The following is a 21,201-nucleotide window of genomic DNA, read 5'->3' on the forward strand; positions in this document are numbered from 1 at the left end:
CCCCCAAAATAATCACAGCAAGATGTTCCCAGTCTCCAGGGCCAAGGGGGAAACGCTGGGTGAAGGACGGGGGTCCCTGCTGCCCCGGCCCCCCCCGCCAGCCCCAGCCAGCCGGGGCGCATTGCCTATGGCTCGCTGCCTTCCAAGGGGACATCTCTGTCCCCCAGGTTGGTCCTTGAGCAGTTTTTCCTGGACGTGGTGTCATCCCCATCCTGGGAAGGGTCTGTCCCCGCAGCCATGGTGGAAAAAAGCAGGGTAAAGTGCGTACCTGGTTGAGGAGGGTGGGACCGGGTGGCGCTGGGTCCCCCAGGGCCCAGTGGTCCCAGGAATGACACAGGCGTCACCCCCCCAGGAGCACGGAGTGGCCAGGAGGGCTGACAGCAATATGTGCTATCTATATTCTAATATATGCACTGATATATGCATAATATATGCACAGCATCGCCCTGGCACCGCGTGCGGCCGGGGACCCATCCAGCTGGGTGCTCAGCGGAGGTAAAACACCCGTCCATGGGGAGCAGCCCCCGGGGAAGCAGGAGCAGAAAGCAGTGTGACACCAGCCCGTGATTTACCCAGCCAAGGTGGGGCAGGACCAGACGCCGGAGCTGACTCCTAAAGTGGCCCTCGGGCTACTAAATTGGGCCAATAGGGCCAATAAATGGACCCCTAAAAAAAAAAAAGAGGGGGGAAGGGAGGTTGGGCTGGCTTGTTTGCGCACTCGGGGAGCCCCCCGCGGAGTCGGAGAGAGCCAAAATCTGCCTTCAGCTACACCCCTTCCAAGCTGGAGAGCTCTGGGAAGCTGCTTCCCCGTCAGGAAGATCAGATTTGGCAGCTCTGGCTGGCTTAAAAATCTGCACGCCTCCGACTTGAAGGGGAAGGGAGCGCAAGAAAAGCTTTCGACAAATGTTAAAATAACTCAGCCAGGGGTTTGCCTCCCTCGGCTGCGCTGGAGCGGGGATGTTTATGAGCTCAGAGCTGGGCTGCGGCGGCCGATCTCGCTCCGAGATTTCGCGTGGAACGCTGCGTGCGCGCAGCCCCGTCCATATGTGCCTGCAGCGGCAGGCAGGAGAGCACGCTGGAATCAAGGGGAAGAAATAATAACCGTTAACCTCTTCGATTTCTGCTCATCGCCCCGAGCCCAGCCCTCACCGGACACCAGCAACCAGCCCCGGCCGCTGGCTCTGGCCCCCCTCCCTCCCACCGCTGCCTCCCTGCATCTATGTGCATACATATATAAATATATATATATAATTTTTAAAGAGGAAAAACTCCTTTTTCCTCTCCCGGTGGCTGGTTTTCATTAGGGAGGTTTCTTTCTAACCCCAAGGGAAACAGCCTATGAGTTTTTAACTGTGGTGCAGGACGTAATTATCTCATTAAGGCGAGAGAGCCAGGCTTTTCCCAGGAGAGGTGACCTTGCTCCGGGGTTGATGGGGACCGGGGGGGCGGGGGGGTCTGGAGGTTGAGGGGGGCCATGTCCCCCGCTAACCTGCGGGTCACCTCTCCCTCCGGCCCCATTTGGGGCTGGGGAAACCCGGCCCCTCTCACCCCCACATCCCTCCCCACGGAGCTCAGCCACTTACACTTGTTGATAGAAGCACTTAAAGCAGGGCTGGGGGGGGGAATGATGTGGATGGGGTAAAAAGGGGGGGGGAAAGCGAGTCTCCCTCCCTCTCTGCCCCGTCCCCCCCCGCTTTTCCGCGGCTTGGCTGCCGGCGGTGCTCGGCCCCTGGCAGGGGGGCAGGTCGCCGTGCCGGGGGGGGGCGAGGGGCCGCCCCGCTCGGCTCGGAGCAGGGGCGTTTGTTTGAACAGCTCCAGAGCAAAGAGCAGGGGAAGAAAGTTTGGGCTGGGAGCGTGGTTTTTTCCCCAGACGTCAGCACAAGGCGGAACAGGGGCTGGGGAGGGAGCCGGACTCAGAGGGCAGCCGTGATTTTTTTTCCCCTTTTTTAAAAAAAAATATTATTTCGATATTTTTTCTCTTTTTTGGGTTTGTTTTTTTTTTTTTTTGGGGGGGGGTGGGGAAGGGGAAGGGGGCCGGGGAGCGGCCCGGCACCTCGGGGTGGGCTACGGGCTGGGGGTGGGAGCCATGGACTCGGCGCCAGCCTTCGCCATGGACAAGCCGTTCCCCCCCAGCGCCGTGCGCGGCCCGGAGCCGCCCGAAAATCCTCAAAGCCGGAAAAACTTCAGCGTGAGCCACCTCCTCGACCTGGAGGAGGTGGCGGCCGGTATGAACGGGACCCCCCCGGCCGGCCCCCCGCCCGCCGGTGGCGGCAAGGCCATGCCGGAGCCGTCGGGAGGCAGCAGCGGCAGCGAGGCAGCGCCCCAGGACGGTGAGTCCCGCCGCCCCGGGATGGGTCCCCCCCGGTTTGGGGCAGCGGCGGGGATGGAGTGTCCCCGCCGCCCCCCTCAACTCCGGGCCGGGCAGGACGGACAAAGGGGGTCGGTGTCCCCCCGCGGCGGGGTGGGGGGGACCGGGAGGGGAGGGAGGCGAGGGGTGACCCCCGTCGGGGGTGCCGACACCCCGACGGCTGGGGCAGAAGGACATCGTACCGGGGGAGAGGGACATCGTACCGGGGGAGAGGGACACCGCACCGGGGACAGCGGGTACAAAGACCCCATACCGAGGGGAGGGACCCCGCACCGGCTGTCTCCGGAGGTGCCGGGTACAGGACGGTACCGGGCAGCCGGTGCGTCCCGGGGCTGCGCGGCCTGCGGGGTCCCCCCTTCCCCCGGGGCTCCCCGTCTCGCTGTCCGGGCCTGGGGAGCCGGGGCGGCCCCGGGGGGGACCGGGACGCAGCGGGTCCTCTCCGTGCGCCCGCCGCAGCGCGTCCCGGGGCCGGCAGCACCGGGCCAGCGAGGACAGAGCCGGGGCTGGCAGAGGGCACGGGGACCGACCCGGGACCCGGTTTCGTGGCGCTCGGTCCTGGCAGGAGGCGCGTTTTTAACGGGACAATCCCGCCTGCCCGGCGGCTCCGCGGCTGCCGTCCGCTCCGGGCAGCGCGCATCCCTCCGCGCCGCTCCGCCCGCCCCGGCGCATCCCGGCTCCCGTGCCCGGGGCGGCGGCCAGGAGGATTCACCCCGTCCATGCGGCAAAGCCCCGGGCCGGGGGCACCCGACGGCCCCACAACTCCCCAGGAGCAGGGGGTCCCCCTCGGGGACGGAGGAGAGACGGGGATGGAGAAGGAGAGGGGAGGCAGAGCGTGGAGTGGAGGTGCAGCCCCGTCACCTTCCCATGTTCTGGGCTGTGGTGCCCACCCTGAGGGCACCCTGGGGGTGGCATCCCCCAAACCTGCCCCCCGGCTGGGCTTTGGTGCCCCGGGGTTATTTTCTGTGGCCCCCAGAACGCAGCCCTGAGGTACTGAGGGCCCTGCCGAGGGCCTGACCCATGCCTGGCCAGGGATGCACAGCCCACCCGGGAAGCTGTGCCGGTAAAGGGGGCTCAGCCCACCCTGGAGGCTGCCCAGATCTGTGGTGAGGGGCTCCCGGTGGGAAACTCCCCTACGCAGAGTGCTCTGTCCCCTCCTGCGGCTCCCACACTGCGTACGGGTCTGAAGCATCTTTTTCCCACCCACATCTCACTCCCTGCACAACCTCCTTCCTCCATGGAGAATCCCCTCCCGAGCCCCCCAACCTGCCTCTGCTTGGGATGCTGAGGGCTGGGTGAGGCTGGGCGCTGCTTTCTGGGGTGGTATCTGGTATTTTCAGCGTCATTTTCCATCCTTCCTCCCCTTCCCTTGGGATTTGTTTGTACTTCTCACATTGCCTTTGGGACCGCGGGGAGGTTTTCGCTCACTGATGGGACCATACGGGAGGACAGTATGCCATGTGGAATCAGCGCAGCTTTTGGAAACCTGGCCCACAGCAGCTAGTTTGCCTCACAGGGCTATTTCCAAAACAGCAGAGAAACCACCACCCTGCTGAGCTCCTAACACACCCCAAAGAGTCTCAGTGGGAACTGGGGGTGATGCAAATGCCAGAGACAGGGAGGCAAGAGGGCTGGCTGATCCCCACAAGACCATTTTTCACCCTAAAAGCCCATCCTCCCGGGGCAGAGACCCCCTGGGGTTTGGCCCACTGATCCCAGCACGGCTGGACCATGGGAGATATTTCCCATTAGCACCTGTTTTGGCAAGGTTGAAGGCATAAAGACACTGTCAGCATCTGGGATGCTCTGACAACCTGTCCAGGAGTGGAAGCATTTCTCCCTCTGATCCCACCCAGAGAGAGAAATACCTGAGCGATGGGAGCTGAGGGCAGCGAGCAAGAAGAGAACAAGGAAACAGAGAAGAAAACCTGTGTGCATGCAAACATTGACTTGTGAGGCCCGTTACCCGTCGCCACTACCTAAACTGGGATGCAATTTCCTAAATCGAGATGGGGAGAGTCTAAATACCAGGCAAATGCCCGCTCTCTGTGAGCATCAGCCTTTTGCTACTCATCTGTGATGCTTTCAGCATCAGCGTGATGACAGCAGAGGAACTTTTACTAGTAACGTTATCTTTTATTGGCATCCTAAAGTAAAACAGCCTCTCAGCGTTTTCTTGTCTTCCTCTTCACCACCGTGGGGTTTTTCCACCAGATGCAAGCTTGGAGCCCCTCAGGTCAGTGGCAGCAGGTTTATTATCAATGCAAACGCACCCCGGTACCCAAGTGTCTCTCTGCAAAATGTGGCTCTGCGCTCCGGCCGGGAAGATTTTATCAGGGTCATCGTGCTGGTGGGTTGGAGGAAGAGCAGCCCCGAGCCCCCAGTGAAGCTGCTGGCACCCCCTCCGCCAGGCAGGGCTCACCGTGGTCTGGGGGGGGCCACCCTGGCAGAGCTGGTACAGGGATGCTTTAGGCAGCCCTAGGCTGTGCTCAGCGACCTCGACAAAACCCTCTCCCCTTGCCCAGGTGGCCGCAGCAGGAGGACGCGTCTGTTCCCGAGACTGGCAGAACCAGAGAAGCTCAGGGCAGGGCTTCATACTTTGCAGAGAGGGATTCAACTCCTCCCTGCCGTGCCCACAGCCCTCCCAGCCGGGGAGGGTGTCTGGGCACAGCCCCACATCCAGGGCCCTGGGCACATCTCTCTTCCAGGAGCAGCCCCTCCGTTAGTCCCTTGCAGGGCTGGCATATTCCTTCCCGCTGGCACTGAGGACCGGAGCCGTCCCCACCTCCCTCTCCAGCGAAGGGGACTGCTCAGACCCTGACTTGGCCCCGGCCCCAAACTGGCCCCAAGGGCACCCAGCGCATCCTCCTGGGAGGACCGAGCGCAAATATCATCTGTGCGACGCGTTGCTCTCATCTCACCCAAAAATTAAGAGGCAGAAGTACCACAAGCCAGGCAAGAGCGAGGAAATGCCAACAGGGTGGCAAGGGCTCGTCCCCATCTTCAGCTTCATCTTCATCCTCCCCCGGGGCAGTGCAGCAGCCTCCCATCGAAAACCTTCCACACAACTTCTGAGGTCTTGAAAGCTTGTTCACCTCCTTTCATTAGACTAACAAATAACGTGTAACGCGAAACATCTGTTAACAACAGCCCTTAATGTTCTCAAGATGATAAAGCAGGAGGGTAATTTTAGCCAGCAGGCCTTGACTGATGGCTTTTCAAACAATGAACTTACTTTTGGTGCCGCCTGGGGATGGGAGAGGGAGTCGGGCGCTGGCTCCGGCGGCCGCTTCGGGGCTGAAAACTCAGAAAGAGCCACTTCTGTCGCGGCCGGGCTCAGAGGAAGGACTGCAGCCCCTCTGAGGGGATCCTCCGGCGTGGAGCAGGCATGGCTGAAGCCCCACTGGGCGATGGGATGGGGAGATGTGGTGGCCCCTGGGCATCCCATTCGCAGAGCAGCTCCTCTGGTCCCTTCCTCACCCCCAGGGCAGCCGGGACCCTCCGACCTGCGCTGGGGGTGTGGGGATGCTGAGCAGAGCAATGATGAAGCGAGAGAAGAGGCTGCAGCGGAGGGGGCAGAGGGGATTAAGATCATGTTACAGCAAATTGGTTTTAATTACGCAAACAAGGCAGATGACAAGGGAGAAGCGAGGCAGGGAGGGACAGGGACCTGGTAACAGTGGAAGAGGGGAAGGGGCTTGCTTTTGGGGTCAAACAGTGGCTGATTGCCCCAAGCAGCCCCAAGATGCTGCCAGGGCTTGGGCACCTTCCCCGAGGCAGAGCCATCCCAGCCGATGTCTCCGTGGTGGCCCAGCCTGGGCGCTGTGCTGGTCCTGGCTCACAGCACACATTTCAGCTTCCCAAATGCCGCTCGTCCCTGCCAGACGGGGAGCACAGCTCGGGGACACCTCGGCCCCTCCAGCTGCGGGAACAGGAGGCAGCTCTGTAACATAACGCTGCTGAAAAAGCGCCGGGATGTGCCTGTGGGGATCTGCCTTCCCTGGGACATCCGTGCACGTACATGGCTCAGCTGCAATTAGAACCAGCGTCATTAACTCGTGGCCGACCCCCTGTGCCTGGCTCAGGGCAATACGGACCCCTGGGACCAGCGGGGTTGGGCCACAGGCATGGGGAGCCACCCGAGGTCCCCCTGCCCCCTAACACCAGACCCCTCTCTCCAGCTGTCATCTGCTTTCCATGGCCCCAAAAGTGCTGGAAATTATGCCAAGCCCCTCTGCCCAGGAGGCTTTCTGTGGTTCCTGGGTGACCATGCAGGGAGGGATGGGGGGTGTTGGCACCCCAACTCAGCCCCCACGGGGGAAGAGGCTTTGAGAAGCATCTGCTGGACATGGCTGCAGCTCTCCAAGGAGATGTTCTCCTGCTTTTGTTCCCCAAAGTGGGGGACAGCAGGGGTTTGGCTGCTCGGGGTGACACCAGGACCTGCTTGCTCCAGCCTGGGGATGAGGTCAGGATGCACCAGGACATGACCTGCCGGTGGGCAGCACAGCTGGCACGGGGTCTACAGCACCCGTGGTCCCTCGCTGCTCCCCAACACAGCATCAGCTGAGGGTGCTTGGGCAGAGGAGCCCCTGTCCATGGCATCCTCCAGGGCTGGCAAACCTCCTGCAGGGCCCTTGGCAGGGACAGTCCCTGCGGGGCGGAGCCAGGAATGGTGGCATCCACTGGCAGGGGGGAGGCGAGCTGTCTCGGCCCTTGTAAGGCCAGCGCAGCCGGGTGGGGTGGCACCGGGACAGGAGCCATCCTTGCATGGCCATGACTCTCAGAGGCTGGATGTCACCTTCATCGTCCCCAGCACCTGCCTGGGGCCGTCTCCCTCCTGGGAGGGCTCTGAGGGCTGCAAACCCCAAGACAAGGGGTTTGTTTCCATGCAGGGACAGTGCCCATGGGACTGCTGGAGCAGGACAGTCCCTAAGGGGAGAGGGGACAGCACGGCCAGGTCTCGTGCCCAAGACCAGCACTTGCCCAGTGCCCAATGCTGGCAGGTCCCCAGTGCAGCATCCATCAGCACGTATTGAGTAAGTGCCAATTAATCCGGGCGGGAGCTCCCCGCCCCGGCCCGCCTCCTGGCCCTCCACATTTGTTTGCGCTTAGTGTGAGGCTGGCGACAGGCGAGGGATGGATGGGGAGCCTGACGTGTCCCGGCTCGCCCAGACGGTTTCCAGCCGCTCGCAGGGAGCCCAGCGTATCCCAGTCAAAAAAGAAAGAGTTTTGGGGAGGGACCCACCCGGGGAGGGACCCACCCTGTACCCCTCCGGGCTGCAGCAGGGGACAGGGGACAGCCCCAAACTGCAGCGTGACCCCTCTGGTCAGGCTTCCCATCCCCAACCGGGGACACCTCCCCCGTGGCTCTCACCCTGCGTCACTGCCATGGGACTTGCTGCACGTGGGCTGCCTGGGGGTCCCCTGTCCCATGGGCAGGGAAAAACTGGTGCCTGGGTCTTGCCCATCCAAGAACCACAGGGTGGGGGTGGGAGCGATGCTTTTCCGATGGTGTGGGCAGGAGGAGAGGCTGAGTTAGGTCACAGCCCTGCCGAAACTGGCCAGAGCAGCACAAACTGCTGCCAGGCGCAGGCAGGGAGGGACCTTGGGGTGGGTGTCACAGCTGGGAGACCCCTGGTCTGATGGGGCTTCTGGCATAGGGCTCACCGTGGTACCACTGCTCCGTGCTTCCCTGTCCCCTCCAGCCCTGAAGGGTGACACCTGCTCACCATCCTGCTCCTCCCACGGTGACACCCGCTCGCCATCCCTCTCCTCCCATGGTGACACCCGCTCACCATCCCGCTCCTCCCTGTGCCGCTGGGAGAATGCTCTGCGCCCCGGGTTGCACTCAGGTTCTTACTGACTGATGGCACCTGGGCTGCAATTTGGGGAAAATTTGCCCCCAGATGGGCTGAACGCCCCCACCTGGGTTCCAGACTCCCCCCACCCCAGCTCGGGGGGGGCTCTGGGTTGGAGCGGGGGCTTTTGTGGCCCCGGGAAGCAGCCCTGCTCGCTCAGAGCCCTCCCCAGGGGCGCAGGGAAATACATACCAGCACGTTTTCTGCAGCATTTGCAGGGCTCTGCGGGGTCCCCGCTCACGCTCGCATCTGCGTGAGGGAGCTGCTGCCAGAGGGTAAAGAGGAAAAAAAAAAAACCCAACCTGGGGCTTGGAGAGATGGGTCCCCACTTGTTGGGGGAGCCTGAGAGCCGGAGCAGCCTTGGCTGGGCCAGGAAGGCAGGAAAATCACTTCCCCCCCCTCCCCCCAACTTCTTATTGCTGGGATTTTTCTTCCCTTGGCACCCCCAGAGAGCTGGATTTTCGGCAGCCATTGCTGTTGGGATGCTCGTTCCCACCCCTCCTTTCCAGCAGGGAAAGGATGCAGGAGTGTGGGGCAGAGCTGCAAAAGCCACCGCTCGACAGGGTCCAGAGGGGACAGTGTGGGGGGGTCCCACACGTGGTGGGGACACGGGGCTTTGCTCCACTCCCTTGGGAGCCCCGGCAGCACCCACTGATGTTCTTTAAGCCCCGGCAGAGCTCAAACGCCCCGCGGCACAGCCGTGCCCAGCCCAGGAGAGTGCCAGGGCACGGGGACACCTTGCCCGTCCCCCCCCCCGGGCTGTTATGTCTAGCTCGACCAGGAACAGCTCAGTGCAAGACTATTTCCCCTCTCCTTTTGGGCTGTTATTTCAGGGAACGGGGCTGATTCACAGGAAAAATATGAAATTTCGACTCTGTGCAGCCAAGATGGGCGAATTTCAACGAATCAGCATTTTAAGAGAGCCTGGGCGTGTGTCTGTAGCTGGGAGGCTGATGAAATGATTTGGGGCTTTGAGGCTGCCTCGTTAGAAATCCTTCTTCTCTCCCAGGGAGCGGGGCTGATCACCCCTTCTCCTAGGGCTGATTTCCTCCGGCCGCTGGGAATTATTCCCCCAGAGCTGTAAAATCGTTGAGCCGAAGGGATGAGGTTTGAAGCAGGATGGGATCCGGGTGCTCTGGGGCTGGCAGGAGCTTGGTGTCCCCAGGCTGGCACCCTGTCCCCTCCCCCTGGCGCGAGCAGCAGCTGGAAGGAGTTATCCTCCCAGGATGGGATCCCGAGCCACCGGGGCAGGCTCAGAGCATCCTTTAAAATGCCGGGGCAGCGGGTTGTGGCCAGGCTGAGCTCGGGCAAGGATTTAGACCAGGGTTAGTGCAGATCAGTTTTTTCCCTGGCTGGAAAAAACAACTGGGAAGAGGGTGAAAGCGCGGTGGGCAGAGGCAGCCGTCCCCTGCCCGGTCCCGGTGCTTGCATGGGGCCGGCGATGCCCAGCCAGGGCCGGGAGGATGGGGAAAACAAACCCTCTCGGGAAGGAAGGACTGATTTGGCATTTCAAGGTGGTTTTCCAAATCCTGTTAGCCAGCGCTGCCCCGGCCTTGCAGAACTGGATTGTTTTTCACTGGTCACCCCCAAATTTCCGAGAATTAAAAGAAAAAAAATCCCGCCCTCACCCTCGAGGCATTCCCAGTGCTTGCGCTCGCCCGAGGGACGCATGGCTGCGGGCGATGTTTCCCAGCCTTCCCACGGCATAACGAAACTCCCCGTCCACGCTCAGCGTCCCTCACCGCACGCTCCCCTGCCCCGCGCTTCCCCTGGGAAAACCAGCCCCAGCGCTGGGAGCTGCCGGAGGCATTGCAGGGGGTGCGAGGGAAGGGGGGGTCCGGAGCCCTCCCGCAGGGCAGCCCCTCGCCCACGGGCAGCCCGTGCTGATGGCTCCGGCTGCAGATCTCACTGCTGGGAGTTGGGGGGTAAATGGGATAATGATGGAGGAGTTGGGGGAAATTTTCTCAGTTTGGGGTGGAGGGGGGATGGCACACACCCCTCTGGGGACGTTAGGGGGACAGATGAGGTCCCCCTTGCTCCCCCGCTCCCCTGCAGCTCTGCTGGGGACTGCCCCGGCCATACGCGCTGCTGGGTGCAAATGGCAGCTCGCGGGGGGGGCCGCAGGCGTTAATTGAGCAGGAGGCGTAACGAGGCCGCAGCGCTGCTCCTTCACCCCGGGGCTGGGGGGACAAACAGCCCCCAGGAGCTGGGGCAGGGCCGGGGGGGCGCAGCTCAGGTCCCGGGGGGGGGGACGTCGGTCAGGCTGGGAGCCTTCAGAGAGCGGCAGCGCCAGTCTCCGGCCCCCTCCCCTTCCCTCCTCATCCCCCTTTGGAGTGCGTATAATAAAGCAGCTTTTCAGCTGCGGCTGCAGTGATAGATCAGGAAGAATTGTATGAGTCTATTAAAGTCTGTGTGTCTCTGAATGGAGACTGTGGCTAAGCCAGGCGCCAGGCTCGCGCATTGAACCAGATGTGGAGAGGCGCCATCCTTTCCAGCCACTGAATCTGAGAGGCTGCAGGCTTCACACGCAAGGAAACTGGAGTGCACATGGCAGGGGAGCCGGGGGAGCGCCGGGGAGCACATGGCAGCGCCGGCGGGAGCGGGGGGCGTTGGGGAGGGGGCAGAGGCCAGGGGCTGCGGGGAGCAGCCCAGGTACGGGGCTGGAGCGGAGGCATTGGTGCAGCGGGGTTGTGCCGCCCCGGGGTGTGGGGCTGCCCCCCGAGTCGTGCAGGGCACTGCAGTGTGTATTAGATAGATTATACATTGTATAGGGGGGCTGCCTTGCACCCCAAGTCGTGCAGGGGGGCTGCGTTGTACCCCAGGTCATGCAGCACAGTGCGTGGGAGGGGATTGCGTTGCACCCCGAGTTACACAGGGCATTGCAGTGTGGGTATGGGGGGGCTGCACCCCAAACTGTACAGGACATTTCAGTGCGTGTGTGGGGAGGTGTGTTGCATTGCACCCCAAGCTGTATGGGACATTGCAGTGTATATTATATAGAATATATTGTATAGGGGGGCTGCATTGCACCCCTATACAGTGTGATGCAGGGGGACTGCGTTGTACCCCAGGTCGTGCAGCACATTGCTGGGGGGGGAGGTTGCGTTGCACCCCAAATCGTACAGGACATTGCAGTGTGTGTGTGTGGGGGGGTATTGCGTTGCACCCCGAGCTGTACAGGACGTTGCAGTGTGTGTATGGGGGGGCTGCATTACACCCTGAGTTGGGGAGTGGGGGTGTGTTGCGTTGTACCCCAGGTCACGCAGCTCACTGCTTTGTGGGGGGATTGCGTTGAACCCCGAGTCATCCAGGGCATTGCAGGGGGAGGGAGTGCTGCATTGCACCCCGAGGCATGCAGGGGGATCGCGTTGTACCCCAGGTCATGCAGGGCATCGCTTGGGCGGCGGGGGGGCGGATTGCACCCCGAGGTGTACAGGGCACCGCGGTCTGTGTAGGTGGGGGGGCTGCATCGCACCCTGAGCCGTGCAGGGCACTGCAGGGGCTGGGGGGGTGTTGGGGTGCAGGGGAGCGCAGAGGGGACCCCGCACACGGCGCTTGGGTGGGGGGGAGCAAAGAGCCGGGTCCGGCAGCAGCACAGATGAGGAGGGCGCAGGACGGGGGACAACGGGCAGGGGCAGCTCCTGCCTCCAAACCCACTGGCGCTGCGGGGCTGCTCCTGTCCGGGAACGGGAAAGAGGAGGAAGGGAGAAGGGGCAGAGGGAAGGATGAAAAAGTTAGGACAGAAGGAAGGCAGGAAAGACAGAAGGATGCCATCCCGCTGCGGATAGCCGTGGCCGGCGGCTTGGGGTGGCTGGTTGCCCCATGGACTGGGATTCCACATCCCAAGCAAAGGTGTAAAGCATCCATGGGGTGCTGGGGAGGGGACATGGGTGACACGGGGCCGTCCTGGGCTCGGCTCGGCCGCCATGCTCCTTCCTCACCAATTTCACTTTCTTGGCTGGGCCGGCCACATGGCTGTAATTTGGGGGTTGTAAATACCTCAGGGGAATTTTTAAATTAAAAAAATAACTGTTTTCATTTAAATTAAAAGACATTGAAGCATTTCTATTAGTATTAGAGGTTTATAAAACCTAAAACAAATGTCAGAACTAAACTACCAGGCAGGCACACCGTCCACTTTGCAAAGCCCTTCGCGTGTTCAGCACGACCCGGTTACCCATCGGGGGTGAAGTTTTAATGAGATTTGTATGAGAGTGCCCGGGGGTCCCCATCCTGCACCCTCGGTCCCCAACCACCGGTGCCAGTGTGTCCCCCACTTTACTCCTGGCTGGGTTTTGGGGCCTCAGCCAGTCTGGTGCTGGGGTTGGGGTCCCCAGTGTGGCAAAGTGGTGCTCGGGCTCCCCAGGGACCCGGAGGGAATGAAAGCTTTGGGGTGACGAGGGTGAGGATCTCAGCGCCGCCGGGCTTTGGAGGAGTGGGACCTCGATGCAGCTGCCCCCACCCTGGCATCTCCCAGGTGTCCCCTGGTGTCCTCCCTGTGGCCAGAACCTGCCTCCAGCAACCTGCCTTCTGTCCCCACTGTCCCCACCATCCCCGCCATCCCTGCCGTCCCTGTGCACGGCTCTGCTTTAACCTGGAAACAGTTAACCGGGCTGGGTTTTTAGAAAAAAAAAAAAGAAAAGAAAAAAAAAAGATACGAGCCACTTATTAAAATGAATGTTTTACAATAAATTTGGCGAGAGGCCACCGACCTCAAATGAAAACCAGACCGGAGGACAGCGATGCTGCTTGCTGGCGAGGGTTTCCGGGATGCCTGTGCGTGCCGGCGCCCACGAGTGTCCTCCTCGGATCGCCGGTGGGATGGGGTCCTGGCTGGGGGCTTGTGCCCATCCACACCCTGGCCAAACGTGCCAGTGTCCCCGGTCCAGAGATGCCGGCGGTGGCTGCAGGATGGGCTCTTGGCAGGTGCCGGCGCTCACTGATAAAACACGGGCTCAGTGGCATCTTGGCCTGGGTGTGAAAAACACCCAAATGGCCTCAAAAAAGAGAGGGGAGCTGGGTCGGTGGAAGGAGGTGACAGGAGGGGACACTGTGGGGGTTCCCACCATTCCCCCCTGGTTCCTGCCCATCCTCTTCCCCCACCTTGGCAATGACCCTGATGCGGTGGGGTCTGTGCTTTAACCTGGTGGGCTGGGCTTGGGACTCAGTGCCAGAAGCCATTGGGGCTGGCTTGCTGTGGGCTTTTGCTTATTAAATTTCAAGAAACCACCTTTTTTTGTGGGGGCGGAGTGGGGAGAGGAAGGCTGGGATTGCCATGCCAGGGGTCCCTGGCCGGCAGCCAGCCCTCTCCACGGCGTTCCTGCTATGTAGCCCTGGCTGATTAGTCTTATTTTTGAAACACCACGCAAACGTCCCAGGGAGCTCTCGACGCCGTGATGGTCCGAGGCACCCGCCATCCCGTCCCCTTCCCAACCCCCCAGAGAAACCCACTTTGCAGTTAAGGCTGAGTTTTCGGTGGAGCTTTGCAAGCGCAGGCGGGGTGCCGCTCTCGGGGCCAGCGCTTGCACAAGTCTCATTAGCGTTAATTAATTACACATGCCCTGTGCCCTGGTGGGAAACTGTAACTTGTTATGTCAGGCGGCCGCGTGTGAACGATGTCGGTTGGCACCTCTGCGGCTGCATCATGGATGCACCAAATGGTACCTAAAACATTTACGGGACAGGGAGAGAAGCAGCGGCTGCCATGCTCAGCCCTGATGCGGGACGGTGGGGTCCATCCGTCCTGGCATCATCCATCCCGGCATTGTCCATCCCGGCATTGTCCATCCCGGCATCCCCCTGGCCCATGGCTGTGGGCAGCCACCGTGGCTGTCCCCTCTGCCCGGACCCCCGCTGCGGTGCCCAGGGGTGACCCAAACCCCAGCATTTCGGCAGCGGGGCCAGGGCCGGCTGTTTCCCCGCCCCACAGAAGCCCGTTCACACATCTGTTAGCCATCACCGGCGCTGCCACTCTCCGCGCGCAGCTATTTTAATGCGCAGCATAAACAGCGCTGGCAAAGCTGCATCCCAGGTGGGTGCCCGGGGGCTTCGTCCCCAGGGGCATCTCGGGGTGCTACAGCGGTGCAAGACGCAGGACAGCCCCGGTGCTGGTCTCGTCCCACCACGAGAAGGTCTCCTGGCCAGCAGATGAAAGCAAACCCCCCCAGTGAATGCCTCCTCGCCGGGGAAGCTCCCGGCCGCCGGCGGCTGGGGGAGAGCCAGCGCCTTTTGTTGGTCCCCGGGCCTCCACCACGGGGGCTGGCAGATTCGTGGGAGAACAAAATTAAAATTCCTGCTCCCCCGTCGGTCGGTGCTGCTCTGTACTTGGCCCGGCTCAGCGCTGCAAACCCACCGTGCTGCCTGTTCCTGAGGTGCTTGGCTGTGCCGTAAGGGCTTCAGGTCGTCTGGCCAAGTGGCTCGTGCCACTTATGGCCCTGTGGCCGTGAGCATCTGCCTGAGGAGCCCTTTGGTCTGACTCAGCCTCCTGGAGCATCCCTGGGCAAAGCCGGGAGCCACAGCATAACACGCACCACATCCCTGTATCTATCCTCTCTCCCCCTCTTTGGCATTGGCAGGGGACATCCCGGACCGGCACCAGTGTGGATGAGTTTTCGGAGGCTTGGCACAGCCCCAGCCCCATCTAGGAAAGGGGGGCCCCAGAGGGGAGTGAAGCCCCTTGAGCTGCACGTTCCCCCAGCGCGAGCAGGGAAGATCAGAGAATCATACAATCATAAAATCATAGAATGTGTTGGGTCAGAAGGGACCTTTAAAGGTCACCTAGTCCAGCCCCCCTGCAGTGAGCAGGGACATCTTTGACTAGATCAGGTTGCTCAGAGCCTCATCAAGCCTGGCCTTGGATGTCTCGAGGGATGGGGCCTCCACCAGATGCCAGACCCTGACCACGCAAAGCCAACTGGGGCACCTGGTGGTGACCGCTGCAGTGCCACCATCCCCGGCAAACTCCCGCAGAGGATGGACCTTTCCTGGGAGGCTTTTCTCCTCGCCCTGCCATCCCTTGGTGGGAAAATCAGGATATCCAGGGGGGAGCAGCACCCTGGCTCGTCCCCTGCTCGGCTTCTCGGCAGCTCCATCCCCACTGAGACCTGACACAATGGAGGCGATGGCGGCGCTGGAGCCGGGACAGCCCATTGTGTCGGGCTGCGGTTGCAGCCTCCTCCGAGCGCACGGGATGCTCTTGGCAGCTCCTGAAAGCCCCTTGCTAGGCTGGGGTCACCCACCGCACGGGCATGGCCCTGGGAGGGAATTTCTCGCTTGAAGATCACCAAGCCCAAGGGATGCGCTCGGCGCCCTGGGACCCGGGCTGGATGCCCTGGGCTGGTGCCACCTGTCCGTGGGCGCAGCCAGGCAGTCGGAGCCCCGTGGCCCTGCACAATGGCTCCCCGGGAGCACGGGAGCCAGGCGGCTGGGAAAGCACAGCAAGAGGCTTTGCCGAGCCCCGCACTGTGCGCCAACGCCATTGCCTGGCTTTCAGGGCTGTTTCTGGAGCGGTTGTTTCGGAGGCGGCTGGCGGTGCCAGGCTCTGTGGTCTGGATCCTGCCACAGGGTTGGGGCCAGGGCCAGGATACTGGGGTGCATCCCGGAGCCGGTGAGCCTGGCAGCGGGGTCTGTCCACATCCCCTTCTCCAAAGATCTGTCCCCAGACAAATCGTTCCCACTCTGGGTAAAAGGTGGATGACAGCACCATCTCCCCCAGCCGCCCGGGAGAGCAGGAGGGGAATTTTTCATGCTGCTCATCCCTCTCCCACCGGAGCTTTGGGGCCAAAGATGTTCCCCAGCCCCTTCCCAAGGCTTGACAGCATCCCACCGACCCTGCCTTCTCCTTCAGGGAACGTGGCTGCAATTAATTCATTAAATGCTTCCGCTGACGCAGGAGCCAGCCGTGCCAAAACACCATTCCCGGATTCTGGCCCCAGCTGGGCGAGGACCGTGCCGGGCTGCGCACAAGCCTCCGGCTGGGGCAGGACCCTCTGGTGTGGCGGGGAGGGCTCTGAAGTGTTCAGGGAGGGCTTGGCACATCAAGATGACTGCAGCCCCATGGATTTCACCAGCTTTCAACTTGTCCTCTCTAAATCACAGAGCACGACTCGGCTGGCCAGGCCCTTACCTGGCTTCTCCAGCATCTAGTTTCCCTCTCTTCATCCCCTTCTTCTTCATCCCCTCTCCCTGCCCTCCTCACTGTGACCTCCTGATCTTGTCCCTCTTGCATACTTGGATTTGCAGCAGATAAATCACTGCCACCCTTGCTGGAGAAGCTTTGAGCCAGCTTTGAATCTGCTCACGGCTCTCACCGGTGAATTTGGTGGCTGCTGCTGGGCTGGGACTGTCCCCGAGAGAGGCAGCATCACGCAACACAGGGCTCCTCCTTTCCAGGTTCCCTCTGGTCCCAAAACCCAGCTAAGCATCACGTTCCCACTGCGTTTGCTGCACTAAAGATAAGGATGAGCCAAAAAAGGCTGTCATGCCACAGTCGGGTTGCAAGCACAGGTTGGACACATCCCCGCTGGGATGCAGGGATGCTGCCGGCTCAGAGAGCTCTCCAGGACCTTTCCCATGTTGTTCAGGCTTTCGGTGAGATATGCCACGATGGGCGTTGGGACACCGCACGCCATCCCCAGCATCGCCGCCGAGCAGTGATTCCAGCTCCTGGGGGTGCCGGGGGAAAAGCCTCCTGGGCTCGGGGGGTGCAGCCGTGCCTGGAGCATCCCCGGGGTCGCAGCACCGCTGGGCAGGATCCTCCCGAAAACCGGGCGTCCGCATGGCCGGGGGCAGCGAACCGCGGCACTGGGTGGTTTCTGGCTGGTGCGGCGGCAGCTCTATAACCATAAAACAGTCTGCTGCTGCCTGTCAGTGAGCGCAGGCGAAGGCCCTCCCGGGACAGCCTTGGCCTCTTTCTTGGTCCAGGCTTTAGCTGCTCCTTTTTAACACAGACACTTTTCCCCCAGCAAAACTGGCAGCCTGTAAAAACGTGTCAGCGTTTCAGTTTTTTCACAATTAATGAGGTGAAACATCCTCGGAAACATTTCGCTGTAATGTTTCTCCAGTAGCTGAGACTTGCCCCTCTCTTAAATTTTTCATGTACGCCACTTGAGCCGGGAAAGTTTCCTTCGGACTCAGCACATTTGGACCCCCCCCAGCTTCAATTCTCCTCACCGCCACCGGAGCCTCCGACCTTCCCGGGGTCTTCGGGAGGCTGGGGCTGGGCTGGAGGGGGAGCAGGGACAGTGGTGGGTCAGGATGAGGAGGTCAGAGCCTGCTCCTGGCAGTGGGGGAGCCCGGGAAAGGGCTGGCAGCCCCCATTCCCCCGGGACACCCTGTCCCCTGTGCCTGCGGGTTGTTCCCGGGGTGGGTTTGGACCTCGCAGCATCGTGCGGAGCAAAGCCGAGACCGGCACCCTGTGGGTAGGGGCTGGTGGCCCCAAGGGGCTTCTCCCCTGGGTAGTGGGGTGAAACCACCCAGAAAACAGAGTTACGCCGATAAGGTTTTGCCCCTGAGCTGCGACGCCGTGTTGGTGCCGTGCACCCAGGCCGGGCTCACCGGTGGGTGCAGGAAAGGCACCACAGCTGGGCGACCCAGCACACGTGGAGGGGCACCTTCCCGGCTGCTTCTCAGCCCCCCCAGGCTTCCCAAGATGATCTGGGGAGATTAAAGACCTGTAGCGGCGCAGGCAGCTCCCACCATCACTTCTGCAACAAACCCTGTGATGCCTGCGCCCGCGAGCGGGGACAAGCCCCCAGCTCCCCTTTGGCTTGTGGAGCATCCCTCCTGCCATCCCTCCTCCCGCAAAGCCCCAGTGCGGGCAGGAAACACCCCCCCCGGGGGCTCCAAAGCTGTCCCCAGCCTTGTCCCAAGACAGGGCAGTGCTGGCAGTAGCTGGAAAAGGGGTTCAGCTGCACTCGGCTGCCGTCACACCCCAAATCTCCCCCTGCCTTTGGGTGTCTCAGCTGATGGCTATGGGATAAAAAGGAGCTGGAGTTGGGGGACGCCATGGGGGGGGCAATTCCCAAAACACGAGAGCTTTACTCTGGCGCTGCTCGCCACGATCCGAAGGGAAACGCTTCCTCCCCATCGCATGATTTAGAGGAACAAGTTAAACAATTGCACATGAAACTTTGGCGGACGTCATCGCCGGAGCTCTCCCCGCTTCCCCCGAGTATATAAAGGGATGAAGGGAGTCCATATGTTTACCGAGAGAGACCATGGGAGAAACGAAAGACATCATTGTTTTTCCAAAGGATTTCTTGGCTGTAAAAGGCCTCCACCACCCTGCGGCTTCCCTGATGAAGGCCCAGCGTTAATTTGTTAAATCCACATCAAGTGCCCGGAGAACCCGTTGTTTATTTTTGCTAATTCAGCCGGCCGAGATCAAATTGGGGTTTTATTTGTTAAGGATAAACCTTAATTAATAAAAGCTATTTATTTGGTTAGAGCCGGCCGCAGCCTGAGGGTCAGATATGCCACGATCATTATTTCAAGTAAAACAAACCCAAAACGTCTCTCAACAGTTTGAAAAACGTAGAAACTTAGAGGGCTGAATTTATTTGTCTTAGGAAGAATTTACAGCTAATTCCCTCCAGGCTATTTCAACCCTTAAATTATACCCAAGAAGAAAAAAAGGGGAAAAAAAATGCCATTCCAGGCAGAGAAGGGATGTAAAGGGTACGGCAGATTTGATCATTTGGCTGGGATGGGGGGTGAAAAATTTAAAGCTTAAAAGGTCTTTGGCAAACTGCTCGCAAATAAATGGAACGCGTGAAATAATTTAATGGCAGAAAACTGTTCGGGGCTCCGGGGTCCGCGGCACAATGGAAAATGAAACACATTGGAAGAGATGGAGCCTGGGTTTTTTTGGAAGAGAGGGTTGAACACACTCCCTCCCGGCATGGCTCCTGAAAAAGGGGGGCATTTGCACCCCAAAAGCCAAGTGGCAGAGCCGGAGCCGGTAAAACCTGTCCCAGGAGGTGGTGGTGCACGCGGCGGGGGGGGTTGCGGCATCATCCAGGGGACAGACAGGCTTGCAGTCGGACAAGGTGACCGTCGTGGGTCGCAAGGACGATGCCGGGCTGACGCTGCGCTCTAGGGTGAGCATTTTGCAAAGAAACCCCCCAAACTGGATGTCCAGAGGGGACCCGCCTCGCAGTGGGAGACTGAGCATGGCTGGCGATGGAGCCCACCACCGAAAGCCATCCCGAGGGATGAGCCGCCCTGCCGGAGCACCCCTGCCCAGGGACGTCGCCATCCCCGGGGATCAGGCGCGCGAGCGGCTGGGAGTGTACATGCTGGTTAGGTCTGGCTCACAGCTGCACGGAGGTCGTTTATCGCTCGCTAATGGAGGTCGTAAGTCAAAGCCGAAGCCTCGGTGGAAATCTAGTGAAAATTACCTCTTTACAGCACTCGGCGGCTGCTGGGCGGGAGGCTGGGGGCCCTGCCAGCGTGAGGGCCCCCCTTTGGCAAGCCCCACGCCCAGGCTCCGGCAGCTGAAACCTGCCGAGTCCTTCCTATGGAAAACTAATGGAAGCACGGAGGGAAAAGGCAAGAGCCAGAAAAGTGGGCTTGGTTGGCGCTCAGCTGAACCAGCACAGCCCCGACCCGGCGGCGCTGGGGCCGCTGCCTTTGCAAATGGGGCAGGACCGGTCAATCCACAGCTCCCGGCGTCAGCGCGGCTTGCCAGCACGGTCCAGGCTTCCCAGAGTCAGTGTTCCTCCATGGAGAAGGGTTTTGGGGTGACTCCCAGCACCCCCATGGCATCCCCAGGGCACCCGCAGCTCTCGGGCAGGCAGCATCGCCTGAGGTCGGGCATCGCGGAGAGGGGGCTGGAGGTTACCCAGGCTGCATCCAGCACCCCAAAACTCACCCACATCGTGGACAAAAAGACTCATGACTTTTCTAACACGCTGGGGCAATTTAAGGCTTTTTTTTGTCAAGTACACTGCTCTGCGCAAAGCCCCTGCACCTCCCTCTCCCCATCCTCCCCCTCATGTCATCTTTCGTTATTCGGTAACGTTATCCCCTCCGTTTTCCCCCTTCCCCTGCATTTTTTTTTCCCTTTAGCGGAAATTGTAATCAGTGGAAGATAAATACGCCAAAGGCAAAGGTGGCTGGGGGGTGGCTCAGGAGCCCCTCTGACCTCGGGGTTGGACAATCAACCAATGCCTCCAGCCGTGCCCCACATGAAACCCCCAAATCATAACTGACAAAGGCAAGGGTTCGGCTCTCCCCGTAACCTCCCTGAGCTCTGCTTTGGGGCACAAGAAAGATGGTGGCGAGCTGGTTTTTGGACTTTGTGCAATCACAAAGTCTAATTCCTGGAAGGCCATTGGGGCGCGGAACCAATTCCGACTCCTCCATCAAGGTGCCAGCGAGTCTGGTTAAATGCGATTCCCGCGGATGGGTGGCAGCGAGACAGCAGGGGGTCTTCAGGGACCCAACCCATCCCATTCCCTGTTCTCTTCCGATGCTGCAGAGTGCTTAGTGGTGCTCATTTTAGGAAAGCTGATTTGGGGTTATTAAAGCATCTTTGATAGAAGCGATCCGGCCCGACTTTGCACGCTGTAAACCTGTCAGACGCACGCCGCCGGCAATTAGGGTGGCATTTATCTAGTCCCACAAGCCTGCGATGCCTGAGCTAATGGGGAAAAGATGTCGATCCGCTACCGAGGCTCGTCCTTGAGCAGAACAGAGGACCCAGGCGGGCGCCCCAGGCAGGAGCTGCCTCCCTGCAGTACGGAGATGGGGTGGAAAATGGGGTGGGAAAATGAACGTAGCAGAGAATTGAGCTGGAAAGCAAAGGTTTCTGTGGGGGACTGGGGAGTTCTGAGCTACACTGGGGCACAGTGTGCTTTAGGGGAGGTGTGAGTAGGTGGGGGAAGGTGTTTTGGCCATCAGCGCCCTCTGAGAAGCTTCCTGGAGCATCCCCCAGGGTTTTGTGGTCAGGAGAAGGTCCCTCCGTTAAAACCAGCG

General features: G+C 60.8%; 1 protein-coding gene across 3 annotated transcripts in view; it reads left to right on the forward strand.

Moving 5' to 3' along the window:
- The first annotated feature begins 1,634 nt into the window (after positions 1-1,634).
- Positions 1,635-21,201, forward strand: part of PRRX2 (paired related homeobox 2) — a 25,422-nt gene continuing 5,855 nt past the window's right edge. For all 3 annotated transcript variants that reach the window (XM_074608907.1, XM_074608905.1, XM_074608906.1), the window contains exon 1: positions 1,635-2,330. In XM_074608907.1, the coding sequence (XP_074465008.1) occupies positions 2,087-2,330 (244 nt within the window). In that variant the 5' untranslated portion in view covers positions 1,635-2,086. The remainder of the gene's footprint in view (positions 2,331-21,201) is intronic.

This window comes from Larus michahellis, chromosome 15 (assembly GCF_964199755.1).
Source record: "Larus michahellis chromosome 15, bLarMic1.1, whole genome shotgun sequence".
Classification (NCBI taxonomy): Eukaryota; Metazoa; Chordata; class Aves; order Charadriiformes; family Laridae; genus Larus; species Larus michahellis.